The sequence below is a fragment of the Zalophus californianus genome, chromosome 4 (genome assembly GCF_009762305.2).
Source record: "Zalophus californianus isolate mZalCal1 chromosome 4, mZalCal1.pri.v2, whole genome shotgun sequence".
NCBI lineage: Eukaryota > Metazoa > Chordata > Mammalia > Carnivora > Otariidae > Zalophus > Zalophus californianus.
This window is the reverse complement of record NC_045598.1, coordinates 84,285,301-84,298,993: the sequence shown is the minus strand read 5'-3', so window position 1 is coordinate 84,298,993 and position 13,693 is coordinate 84,285,301. Positions and strand designations below refer to the sequence as shown.

At 38.0% G+C, this 13,693-nt stretch overlaps 1 protein-coding gene across 3 annotated transcripts in view; it reads right to left on the bottom strand.

The window, feature by feature from the left end:
- The window catches only part of SLC35A3 (solute carrier family 35 member A3), a 55,619-nt gene that overhangs the window by 16,314 nt on the left and 25,612 nt on the right, over nucleotides 1-13,693 (bottom strand). For all 3 annotated transcript variants that reach the window (XM_027584777.2, XM_027584695.2, XM_027584607.2), the window contains exons 2-5: nucleotides 10,613-10,817; nucleotides 5,152-5,306; nucleotides 4,952-5,074; nucleotides 2,215-2,386 (exon numbers count right to left, since the gene is read on the bottom strand). In XM_027584777.2, the coding sequence (XP_027440578.1) occupies nucleotides 2,215-2,386; nucleotides 4,952-5,074; nucleotides 5,152-5,306; nucleotides 10,613-10,799 (637 nt within the window). In that variant the 5' untranslated portion in view covers nucleotides 10,800-10,817. The remainder of the gene's footprint in view (nucleotides 1-2,214; nucleotides 2,387-4,951; nucleotides 5,075-5,151; nucleotides 5,307-10,612; nucleotides 10,818-13,693) is intronic.

Sequence of the window (13,693 nt, the reverse complement as noted above, 5' to 3'; positions counted from 1 at the left end):
AAGAAGCTAATTTAATCTTTAAAAGTATTTACTTCGAATATTCTCTAAAAAAAAAACAAACCCAACTTGATACATTTCTACAGAGTTTGCACAGAAACTAAAATAAATCCTGTGATAAAAATGAAGGTTTAGTTTGTTATCACATTATTTGAAAACAGCTGGAAAAATGGACTAATCAAATTTGGAAGGTTTGTTTGGGATGGTTTTACTTAAAATATAGGCCATTAGGAGTATAGACATTCACTGTGGAGGGCCTGACTGCTACCAAGGCAGACATGGTATACCTATTAAATTGATGTAGACAGGGCGCCTGGGTGGCTCAGTTGGTTAAGCGACTGCCTTCGGCTCAGGTCATGATCCTGGAGTCCCGGGATCGAGTCCCGCATCGGGCTCCCTGCTCGGCAGGGAGTCTGCTTCTCCCTCTGACCCTCTTCCCTCTCGTGCTTTCTATCTCTCATTCTCTCTCTCTCTCTCTCAAACAAATAAATAAAATCTTAAAAAAAAAAATTGATGTAGACAGAAAAAAATAATGTTTTCAAAGATGAGCTCCAAAATCACAAGGACAGAGGCTTAAGACAAAATAGTTGATTTACAACTGAGCTGTCTCTCACATGCAGTATTTTCCAGAATGAATATATACCAGGAATACTAAATGCTGGAATCTTTGTATGAGGAATTAAAGGCTATAATACTGCATATAAATAGCTTAAATATTTGTTCAGGGGCACCTGGGTGGCTCAGTCAGTTGGTTGTCTGCCTTCAGCTCAGGTCATGATTCTGGGGTCCTGGGATCGAGCCCCAGGGAGTCTGCTTCTCCCTCTCCCTCTGCCCCTCTCCCACCACTCGTTTTCTCTTTCGCTCGCTCTGCTCTCTCTCTCTCTCTCTCTCAAATAAATAAAAAATTTAAAAAAAAATTTGTTCAGGAGCACCTGGGTGGCTCAGTCGTTAAACGTCTGCCTTCGGCTCAGGTCATGATCCCAGGCTCCTGGGATCAAGCCCCGCATCAGGCTCCCTGCTCAGTGGGAAGCCTGCTTCTCCCTCTCCCACTCCCCCTGCTTGTGTTCCTTCTCTCGCTGTGTCTCTCTCTGTCAAATAAATAAATAAAATCTTAAAAAAATAAAAAAAATTTGTTCAAAGGCAATCCTTCAATATGTGAGGTGTGTTTGTTTTAAATTATTTACCTTCAGTCAGAAAAATGACACAGTATTTAAAAGCTAAAACATAACATTTTGAAATAAAAAAGGTATTAAGATTTTAAAACAAAGATGAAAATTGCATCATTTCAAACTTTATCCATTTATGTATCTTTTTTTTTTCTCTTTTTCAGCTTTACTGATGTAAAACTGACAAAACTGCAAGATATTTAAAGAGTACATTGTGGGTATTTGATATACAACATGGTGATAACAGTTAATAACATGTATTATATAACTGAAATGTGCCAAGTATTTTAATCTTCTTTTCCAGGAGGAAAATAGGTCATTTGTAACATCTTGTCCAAGAATTGTAGCAACCAAGAATAAAGTTCCTAAGTCTCCAGATAGTGAGGACCGAAACAGGCCACATACACCCTTATGTCACAGACCTAAAATTCCATTTCTTGAATAAAAGGCATTCATTTAAAATACAATGTTTGAAAGGCGAAAACTCTGCCAGATATTTGAATCCCAATGGCAGATTCTATGGGAGGCTTATTTATTTATTTATTTTTAAATATTTTATTTATTTATTTGAGAGAATGAGATAGAGAGAGAGAGCATGAGAGGGGGGAGGTTCAGGGGGAGAAGCAGACTCCCCGCTGAGCGGGGAGCCCGATGCGGGACTCGATCCCCGGACTCCAGGATCATGACCTAAGCCGAAGGCAGCTGCTCAACCAACTGAGCCACCCAGGCACCCAGAGGCTTATTTATTTAAAGATATATAGTAATCTGGGGTGCCTGGGTGGCTCAGTCGTTGAGCGTCTGCCTTCGGCTCAGGTCATGATCCCAGGGTCCCGGGATCCAGCCCCGCATCGGGCTCCCTGCTCAGCGGGGAGCCTGCTTCTCCTTCTCCCACTCCCCCTGCTTGTGTTCCCTCTCTTGCTGTGTCTCTCTCTGTCAAATAAATAAAATCTTGAAAAAAAAATAAAAGAAAAATAAAGATATATGGTAATCTTTAAAACTAACAATATAATCATTAAAAAAAATATTAGAAAGCACTTAAAACTTATCTTACCAAGCTGAATATTTCTTATCCACACTGATTGTTTGGTTTCTTTTAAGATTTTCTCAAAGTAAACCCCAGCAAAGCCACTTGAAAAACATGCTGTGAGAACTGCCATGAGGCCTACAAACTGAGAACCAGCTGAAAGTTCCTTAGAATCAAGCTCTTGAGAATCTGAAGGCCACTGAACAAAAAGAAAAACAAAACTGGAGTTTAGTCCTTATGATATTTTACAAAGTGCATATTTAGAGCCCACTCTCAGACCTTAAGATAAAAATGTAACCAATACCATCCTTGGGGATTTGCAGAGGAGAGCTTTTGAAAGAAAAACTTAGAATCATTTTATTTTTTTCCCATTGTGATATTACCATTACAACTTACAATTTCAAAAAATTCCCTAAAAAAGAGAAAGAATGAGTAAATGCACAGATGCACAAAACAACTTCTATAAATTGTAGAAGTTCAGAGCGTGAACTGTCGGAGCAGCAAAAATGAGAACAGAGCTGTTGGTAATTATGGAAGGTCCATGTTAACCATTATGGGCTTTATCCTACAGATCAGTGTTCCAGAAATTATCATCTTCATGGTTTTTGTCAAATCTGTGTTCCACCTGAACTATTTATTACTTGATATTTTAATTTAAAACAACTCACTTTTTAAAATGTAATACTTATTTTAACTTATCCTTAGCAATATCTATGAAAATATGGGTTTGAAATGACAGTTAAATTTTTTTAATACCCATTTAAAAATAACTATTAGAAATATTTATTCAAGGGGTGCCTAGGTGGCTCAGTTGGTAGAGCATGCAACTCTTGTTCTCGGGTTTTTGTAAGTTTGAGCCCCACATTTGGTGTAGAGATGACTTAAAAATAAAATCTTAAAAAAAAATGCTTGCATTGTTTAAAAATAAAATATTTATTCAAGATAGACATACCACACTCTGGGGAAAGTGACAGACATACCACACTCTGGATGGCAGGAAACTGACATGATTGGATTTGTTTTTAGATAAACCATAGTGGGGACGCCTGGGTGGCTCAGTCAGTAAGGTGTCTACCTTCAGCTCAGGTCATGATCCCAGGGTCCTGGGATCAAGCCATGTGTGGGGCTCCCTGCTTAGTGGGGAGTCTGCTTCTCCTTCTGCCTGCCACTCCCCCTTCTTGTGCATGCTCTAACAAATAAATAAAATCTTAGATAAACCATAGTGGTGACTACGTGGAGTTTGAGTTTTGAGGGATGTGTAAGAATGAAGTAAAAAAAAAAAATCAGGAGGTAAATGATCATGTGAGAAACAAAAAACACATGAACTGGGGAAGTGATGATAAAGACAGATAAGGACAGAATCAAGAAGCATTAGAAAGCAGAATCAGGGGGCGCCTGGGTGGCTCAGTCAGTTAAACATCTGCCTTCATCTCAGGTCATGATCCTGGGGTCCTGGGATCGAGTCCTGTGTCAGGCTCCCTGCTCAGTCGGGAGCCTACTTTCCCCTCTGCCCCTCCCCCCTGCACGCCCTTTCTCTCTCAAATAAATAAATAAAATCCTAAAAAAAAAACAAAACAGAATCAGCAAAATCTTAGTGACTGATTAGATGCACAGTCATTAAGGAAGAGTTTAGGCCAACTCCCAGGCAGAGTAAATAATGAGGAAAAAATAGAAACAAGAACAGGTTTGGTGGAAGAAAAGGTAAAGTTTTGGATATGCTCAGTTTATAAGGTCTACTGAATAACCAAGCTAAGATGTCCAACAGATTTTTAGATATACAAATCTCAAATTACAGTGATGACATAGACCAAGGAACCATGGACATTTAAGGGTTAATAAAAACCTACAGAATAGATGATGTCTCCAAAAATAAAGACATAATTTAAGGAAAAGAACAAGCCTACCAACAACCCCAATATCAAGTATCAAGGAAGAGGATCCCAAGAAGGAACCCAACAAGGAATCATTAGAAAGATAAGAAAAACCAGGAAAGAATGGTATCAGGGAAGCTGATAGACAATAAGAAGGAAGTGATTAATAATCTCAAATGCTCAGACATCCAGTAAAAATCAGATTTGTTTTATATGCAGTATCTTATTTTCCTAGATTGTTTATCTCTTCATGTCAGATAATTTATTTTTATTTATTTTAATTTTAAAATTTTCTTCCTTCCTTCCTTTCAATCATTCATTTCCTTGTTTAAATTCCAATATAGTTAACATACAGTACTATATTAGTTTCAGGTGTACGATATAGTAATTTAACAATTCCGTATATTACTCAGGGCTCAAGGTAAGTGGACTCTTAATCGCTATCACCTATTTCCCCTATCTCCCCACCTACCTCCTCTCTGGTAACCATCAGTTTGCTCTGTATAGTTAAGAGTCTGTTTTTTGGTTTATCTCTTTTTTTCTTTGTTCGTTTGTTTCTTAAATGCCATATATGAGTAAAATCATATGGTGTGTATATATATATATACAGTAGAATATTACTCAAGCATAAAAAAAGATTGAAATCTTGCCATTTGTAACAACATAGATGGATGTAGAGAGTATAAGCTAAGTGAAATCAGTCAGATTCTTATTTTTTTATCAGTTGCAGCCCCAATATAGTATTGCTCAAAGGAACCTTCAAAAAATATGTCAGTTGTAAGAATAAGCATTTATTTGCTTCAACGATTAATAGAACTATATTCTCCATACACAGTAACTAAAGTTCTGAAACTGTGATAAAAATGAAAGGTATACTTATCTTGAATAGTTACCTGTACAAAAGCAACTCCTGTCATCAAAATTATTAGCGAGAGCCACTGGTACACACCTAATTTTTTACCAAGCATAGACACGGAAAATAATGCTGTTGTAAGAATTTTCAACTGATATGTGACCTGAAAAAGAAAACAGTTAATATTATTGTTTGTTTGTTTGTTTCTTAAAAGAACTACTAGAAATATGTTTTAAGTACCTGATAAGTAGCTGCATCCAGATTTGACAGGGCCACATAGAGTAAATTATTCTGAAGAGTATATATCCCTGATGGAATAGCAAGTTTAAGCGTTTCCATAGGTTTATTAAGTATTTCATCATGTAGTATTCGATTCAGTGTTCTTAGACTACATTCTAGTAAAAACATGAAATGGGAAAAATCATTAAGTAACTCTGAATAATTTACATACACTCTCTCAAGGCCTGTTTTCTCACCCATAAAAAAACAGAAATAGTCCTACATGTTAAGATACCTTTAGGTCTAAAGTATACCTTTAATGATACTAATTTTTCAAAGTTAAATATTATAATATAGCACTTTAAGAAGCATTCTCCTTATATTCTTTCATTAGGGAACACAAGCAAATTGATTATATATGTACACACACACACACACACACACACACACACACACACACACACACACACACACACATATTTATGATAACCAAAAGCTCAGAGCAAGTATTAATTTTTCAGCTGAGTATTCTTACTCTATAGTAGCAACATTAAAAAAACTTGTATTTTGTGCATTCCATTTTATCATCAGCTGAACTTCAAAGGGATCTGTCTCTTCCCCACAGGTCCAGGTCCAGGTCTAAAGCTGCTACAGCAGCTCGGCGATGATATCAGGACCTAAGCTCTCTCTCCATATATACTGGCTTTTTACCTTCATGCTTTTCATCTATTGTCTACATGATTATTGCAAAAAAGTCACCAAATGAGTCCTGCACTTCTGTCTGGTTCCTGTGTTTAGGCAACAAGAAAGAACAGGAGGACACAGTGACCTAGTGGGCATTGCTCTCATAGACCAGGATAATGTTGCAGCTACCCATTACAATAAGGGAGCTGGGAGCTGGGCAATGTAGTTTTTTTCTTTCATATTCTTCATATTAGAAACAACAAAGGGAGAAAGGGGCTGGGAATGGACTTTGAGCTAGCCAACATACAGTATTAGTCACAAAAAGTGTCCAAAGAAGGTTACCAACACATAAACCCAGGGCACTTGGCTGGCTCAGTTGGTGGAACATGTGACTCTCCATCTCATGGTCCTGAGTTCAAGCCCCACATCGGGCATGGAGCCTACTTAAAATAAAAAAAACTAAAAAATAAAAGATACATAAACCCGCAAAGACAGGAGAAATCTAAGGAATTCTACTACTTTGCCAACAATGATACTTCATAGATGATTTTCTCTCCCAACATAAAACGTGAAAAGTTTCATTATGAAAACTTTTTAAAAATGAAAATACTATTTAAAGATTAATATCTGATATTTATCCCTTCCTCACGCTAAAATAATAATAGTAAAATAAGATGTAACTAAAAGTTACGAAAAGATATTTTTCTTAGATTTAGTAGAAAAAAAACCTAAAATATTAGCTCATTTAAACATTTTTAAAATTAGAGGCACCTGGGTGGCTCAGTTGGTGAAGCATCAGCCTTCAGCTCAGTTCATGATCCCAGGGTCCTGAGATCGAGTCCCACATCAGGCTCCCTGCTTGTCCAGGAGCCTGCTTCTCCCTCTCCCTCTGCCTGCAGCTTCCCCTGCTTGTGCTCTCTCACTCTGACAAATAAATAAAATCTTTAAAAATTTTTTAATTATAAATTAAACTTTTAAATAATTAATGCTATCACATATTTTTCTCACCAGCAGTTTAGGGAAGGTCTTGTTCCATGTTCCTTCCAATTCCTGTTATTGTTAGGCTTTTTATTTTCGTCAATCTGAAGGTAGTGAAATTGAGTCTGTGGCTCTAATTTGATTTCTCTGATTGCTAGTTAGGTTGATCTATATTTATATATTTTTATATATTTATATAAACATATTTTAAATATTTGTCTTTTTAAAATCTTTTATTTTTTTAAGATTTTATTTATTTGAGAGAGAGAGAGCACAAGCAGGGGGAGGGGCAGAAGAGAGGGAGAAGCAGGCTCCCTGCTGAGCAGCAAGCCCTCCCTGGGGCTGATCCCAAGACCCCAGGATCATGACCTGAGCTGAAGGCAGATACTTAACCCACTGAGCCATCCAGGTGCCCCACATTTATGTGAATTTTATTCTACCTTACTGGTGACTCAGTCTTCTTTTTTTTAAACCACCAGATCTAGACCATTTTACAGGTGAAATTCTTTTTTTTTTTTAAGATTTATTTATTTATTTACTTTGGGGTTCGGTGTAAGGAGTGGAGGGAGAGGGACAAGCAGACTCCACACTTAGAGCAGAGCCGGATGCTGGGCTTGATTTCACAACCCCTGAGATCATGATCTGAGCCAAAATCAAAAGACGGATGTTTAACCAACTGAGCCACCGAGGCGCCCCTGACTCAGTCTTTTTTTGCTGGTTCTTCTTCTCAATCTGACCTCTAAATGTTAGGAATGCTACAGAGCTTAGTCTTTGGCCTTCTCTTCTCAGTATATACTAAATTACTTCATCCAATCCTTGACTTTAAAGCAATATATAAGATGACAAATCCTTGAGCTCCATATTCATATATCATACTATTTAACATTTCCATTTGAATGCCTTATGGGCATCTCAAATTTAACATGGCCCAAGAGAAACCTTAATTACCCCTTAACTTATCTTCCATATATCATTCACTGCAGTACCCACTCACCCAGTAATTTAACCTAAAAACCTAGGAATTATTTCTCAGACTGGATTCCCCACTTCTTTGACCATCATACACCTAATCTACTAGCAAGTCATGTGAGCTGTAGCTTAAAAAGACATCTTTTTAAGAGATGTTGATTTGTGAACCAAATCAATGCCATCTTGGACAACTCTGCTGATGACCCTTCTGTGATATGAAGCATTCTGGAGCATAGATTTCACCCCCCCCCCACCCAAACACACACACACACACACACACACACACACACACACACACACACACACACACTCTTTCCTTTTGTTTAACCACATCCTTAAGTACACCCTTGGGATATAACATCCATGATCTGTCTTGGAGATATGACTGACGCACACCTTTTCTTAAACATTTTCCTCTTGGGGGCGCCTGGGTGGCTCAGTCGGTAAAGCGTCTGCCTTCGGCTCAGGTCATGATCTCAGGGTCCTGGGATCGAGCCCTGCATCACATCAGGCTCCCTGCTCAGCAGGGTGTCTGCTTCGCCCTCTGCCTCTGCTGCTCCCCCTGCTGGTACACTCTCTCTCTCTCTCTCTCAAATTAATAAAATCTTAAAACAAAACAAAACAAAACATTTTCCTCTTGGATGGTCCCTCAACATGTACTCTCCACCTCTAGGGACTATAAAAGCAGGTCTTAATGGAGGTGGTATTGCAGAGATCTACTCCTCTTGCAGCCACTCACAACACCCTTGTCAAGCTGCATTTGTCAGCCTTTTTCTTTAGTCTCAGAGCTCCTTCAGCTTTGGAAGTTGTTTTGCATATACCTCCCATTCACAACATCTCATAAACCTCATCTCTTCTCTAGCAATGTGATCGAAGACACTATCATCTTCTTGCCTGGACTAGTGCAACAGCTTCCAAACATGACTTTCTGAACCTATCCTTTGCTCTGCTCCTCTGCTGTCAATACGGTTACTGCATTGGTCTTTCCATGTGTAAAATGGGACATATTTTAAACATTTCAATTGTTTCTTTTCATTTTTATGGTGAAATCTGTAGCCTACAAAGCTATCTTACATTGTCTTTTTACTGAATGCCAATTCAATTTCTCTTTGTTCCATTTTCCTCCCAGACCAATATGCTACAGACACACTGGCCACCATGATACTTTCAAAAGTATATCAAATTTACAAACAACTTAATTAAAAAATAGGCAGCAGACTTGAACAGATATTTCTCTAAAGACACACCAATGGTCAATAAGCACATAGAAAGATGCTCAACATCATTAATCATTAGGGAAAATCAAATCAAAACCACAATAAGATAGCACACTACTAGAATTGGCTATACAATTTTTTTTAAATGGAAAATAACAAGTGTTGGTGAGGATGTGCTATAATTTAAAAAAACAAACAAAATAACAAGTGTTGGTGAAGATGTAGAGAAATCTGAATCCTTGGACAGTGCTGGTGGGAATATAAAATGGTGCAGTTGCTGTGGAAAAGTCTGGTGGCTCTTCAAAAAGTCAAACGCGGAATTATCATGTGACCAAGCAATTCCACTCCAAAGTATATACTCAAAACTTATCAAAGCAGGGAGTTAAGCAGAGACATACCTCTATTGCAGTATTATTCAGTGTTCATTACAGCATTATTCACGATAACCAAAAGGTAGAAAAAAACTAAAGTGCCCATGAATACATTAATGACTAAAATGTTATATATACACACACATACATTTACATACAATGAAATATTATTTATTCATAAAAAGGAATAAAGTTCTGATACATGTTACAATGTGGATAAACCTTGAAAACATTAAGTTAAATAAGCCAGACATAGAAGGAGAAACACTGTACGATTCTACTTAGATGGACTATTTAGAAGAGGCCAATTCATAGAGACAGAAAGTAGATTAGAGGTTTCCAAGTGCTGAAGGTAAAGGAGAATGGGAGTTATTGCTTAATGGTTATAGAGTTTCTGTTTGGTGTGATGAAGTTTTAGAAATAGATAGTACTGATGGTTGCACAACACTGTGGATATAATTAATGCCAATGAATTATATGTAAAAATGGTTAAGTTTATACAATTTATGATATACGTGTATGTGTAAAAGTATATTTTACTACAACTTCAAACAATTAATAATGTAAAATACCCAAAAAACACAGAATTGTACACTTCAAAATCTGACTTGTATGGTACATGAATTATATCTCAATAAAACTGTTCAAAAAAAACTATATCAAATTAGTCACTGCTGGACTAATCAATGCAGCAAATAAAATAAAAAGCATTGACTTTAATTATGACTTCTCTAAATTTCTAAAAGTTATAGATTATAGAATTACTCTTAATCTCAATTATAAATGCAAGAAACTACATTTCACAGTTCTAGCATTAGCCAGAAGACATGAATCATGATATAGATCAGAATAAAATATGTTTGTTACTAGACTAAAACCATCCTAAGAAAATGAAAACTATAGGGGGCACCTGGGTGGTTTAGCCGGTTATGCAGCTGCCTTTGGCTCAGGTCATGATCTCAAGGTCCTGGGATCAAAACCCACATGGGGCTCCCTGCTCAAGGAGGAGTCTGCTTCCTCTCCCTCTGCCCCTCCCTATCCCCGCTTGTGCATATGCACTCACACTCTCTCTCTCAAATATATAAAATCTTAAAAAAAAGAAAATGAAGAATATTGAAATGTTTTTAGTACTCCATTAGATAATAAAGCAATAGTGTTTAAATATGTAGTTACCAATATACATTTATGTATGTATCATATGTAAATAACACAAAAACAATCGAAAAAATTGCAATGACTTAAACAGAAAACCAAAAAACTTACTGCTGTCTTTGTAGACTAATAAAATGCAGGCCATTATTTTCAAAAGTTCAGCAACAACCACTGCTGTAGAAGATAGATAACGAGGTCCCTCCTCTTTTAAAGTCCTAGAATAACGCATCGTTAGAACCAAACTGGTAGTCTGAAAGACTAAAATTCCCAAGGAAAGGTATTTTAGGTTGGCAGACATTGTTTTATCTTCATTTGCCTGAAAAATAAATAAGCAGGGCAAATAAAATTAGAAAACACAGAAACATATTAAAAATCAGTATGAGACTTCTCATTCCAGACAAGATAGTTAAGTGCATTCCACCCTTTTCTTCCTGCTAATTACAACTATAAACCCTGGACTAGAGAAAAAAGCTAACTACTATAAGACTCTGGAAGTTGAACAAAATAAGACAAACTGGCTAGAGACCCCAGATCCTGAGTGATAACCCAATAGTAAATTCCTTGGAGACTTCTGCCACCTATGTATCTCAGCCTGGCTGCCATAACAATTCACAACCTGGAACCACAACAAGTGGAAAGCAACAACAAACAGAAGTCCTGCGAAAAACCCATTGTCTCCAACCAAAGGAATAGGAAGACAGCAGCTCTGCAGAATGGAGCCCTACTAACTGGATGCTATGTAATGTGTGGAACAGAGACTCGCTGACCATCTCCACCCTGCATTAATGAGGGCGGAGACAGTGGCCCTCTTCCCTACCACCCGGGGCGACAGCTACAAAGACTGTTGAGGCTGAGGCCTATGAACCACTCCGGCCCTAAGCAAGGTGACTGTGAGCAAAGAGGCAGCACCCTCCCTCCATACTAATAAAGAAGATTTAAGTAGGAACCAAGGTCTCATAATACCCAAAATGTCCTCGATACAATCCAAAAGGAGTATATTCCTCACACCAAAAAACAACAACAACAAAACCCAGGCAAAATCTCAACTAGGATGAGAAAGGACAATCAACAAACAACAATACAGAGTTGACACAGATGTCGGAATTACCAGAATTTTAACTTTTTGTTGTTTTTGTTTTTTGTTGTTCTTGTTTTTTCAAGGGAGAGGTGGGAAGGAGCAGAGGAAAAGGGAAGGAGAATCTTAAACAGTCTCCATGTCCAGTGTGGGGCTTGATCTCACAACCCTGAGATCCTGACATGAACTGAAATCAAGAGTTGGATGCTTGGGCGCCTGGGTGGCTCAGTTGGTTAAGCCACTGCCTTCGGCTCAGGTCATGATCCTGGAGTCCCGGGATCGAGTCCCGCATCGGGCTCCCTGCTGAGCAGGGAGTCTGCTTCTCCCTCTGACCCTCCCCCCACTCATGTGCTTTCTCTCTCTCATTCTTTCTCTCAAATAAATAAATAAAATCTTAAAAAAAAAAAAAAAAGAGTTGGATGCTTAACCCACTGAGCCACCCAGGCACCCCACTGACCTCCAAACAAGAATTTATTTATTTTTTAATTTTATTTATTTAAGAGAGAGAGAGCACGAGCAGAGGGGAAGGGCAGAGGCAGAAGCAGACTCCCCACTAAGCAGGGAGCCCAACGTGGGGCTCAATTCCCAGGACCCTGGGATCATGACCTGAGCTGAAGGCAGACGCTTAACCGACTAAGCCACCCAGGTGCCCCCAGACAAGAATTTAAAAGAAGCTACTGTAACAATGCATGAACAACAAGCAATTATAAACACTCCTGAAATAATTTTAGATTCACATAGAATAAAAATAGTACAAGAGTTCTTGTGTACTCTTCACCCAGCTTTCCCCAAAGGTAAGAGTTGCAAAGTTCCTATATTTTCCCTAAAGTAATTCAGAATTGACTCTAAGAAGCTCACTTTAAATATGAAGATACAAATACGTTAAAAAGTAAAAGAATGGAAAAAGATATGCCATGAGAGCAATAACTATGAGAAAGCTGGAGAGGCCAAATTAATATCAGGAAAAATAAATTATATAAGAATTATTTCTAGAATAAAGGACACTTCATAATGATAAAAGTCAATACATCGGTAAGATATAACCAGTATAGATGAATATTGTGCTTAATAACTAGCTTCAAAATACATGAAGCAAAACCTAACAGAATTAAAAGGAAAAAGCAAGTAAATCCATAAGTTATAATGTGAGATTTTAACCCACTTTTCTCAGTAATTACAAGAATATACACACATATACACCAAACCCCCCAGTATGAATACAGAAGATCTGAACAACACTATCAACCGCTATAACTGTCAAAAACAGGGAGATGCTCCACTAAGAGCCTATTTCAAGGAAGGACTTAATGCAGTGTGTGTGGTCAATTAACTGCCTTTCCACCCAAGGTCACATCCTTTGCTTCCAACTGATCTAAAGATTCAATTCAATCTCAAGCAAAATCCCTACATGCTTTTTTGGTAGAAACTGATAAGCTGACTTTAAAATTTATATGGAAATACAAAGGACATAGAAAACCAAAACAATTTTGAAAAGGAAAAACAGTGTTAAGTAAGTTAAACTCCCGGGGCACCTGGGCGGCTCAGTCGTTAAGCGTCTGCCTTCGGCTCAGCAAGATCCCAGAGTCCTGGGGTCGAGCCCCGCATCGGGCTCCCTGCTTAGCGGGAAGCCTGCTTCTCCCTCTCCCACTCCCCCTGCTTGTGTTCCCTCTCTCACTGTCTCTCTCTGTCAAATAAATAAAATCTTAAAAAAAAATAAGTTAAACTCTTGAGGGGTGGCTGGGTGGCTCAGTGGTTAAGTGTCTGACTCTTGATTTCGGCTCAGGTCATGATCTCAGGGTCGTGAGACGGAGCCGGCTTTGGGCTCCAAGCTCAGTGGGAGTCTACTTGAGATTCTCTTTCTCCTGCTGCCTCTGCCCCTACAGCCCCGCTCATGTGCAGGCATGCTCTCCCTCTCTCTCAAATAATAAACCTCTAAAAAAAAAAAAAAAGTTAAACTCCTGAAATTCCATACTTACTATAAAGCTCTAGTAATTAAAACTGCTACTGACATAGGACAGAAGCATAGATCAATGGAACAGAAGACAGTCCAGAAGTAAATCCATTCATATTTGGTCAAATGACTTTGACAATGGTAACAAAAAAATAATTCTAGAACA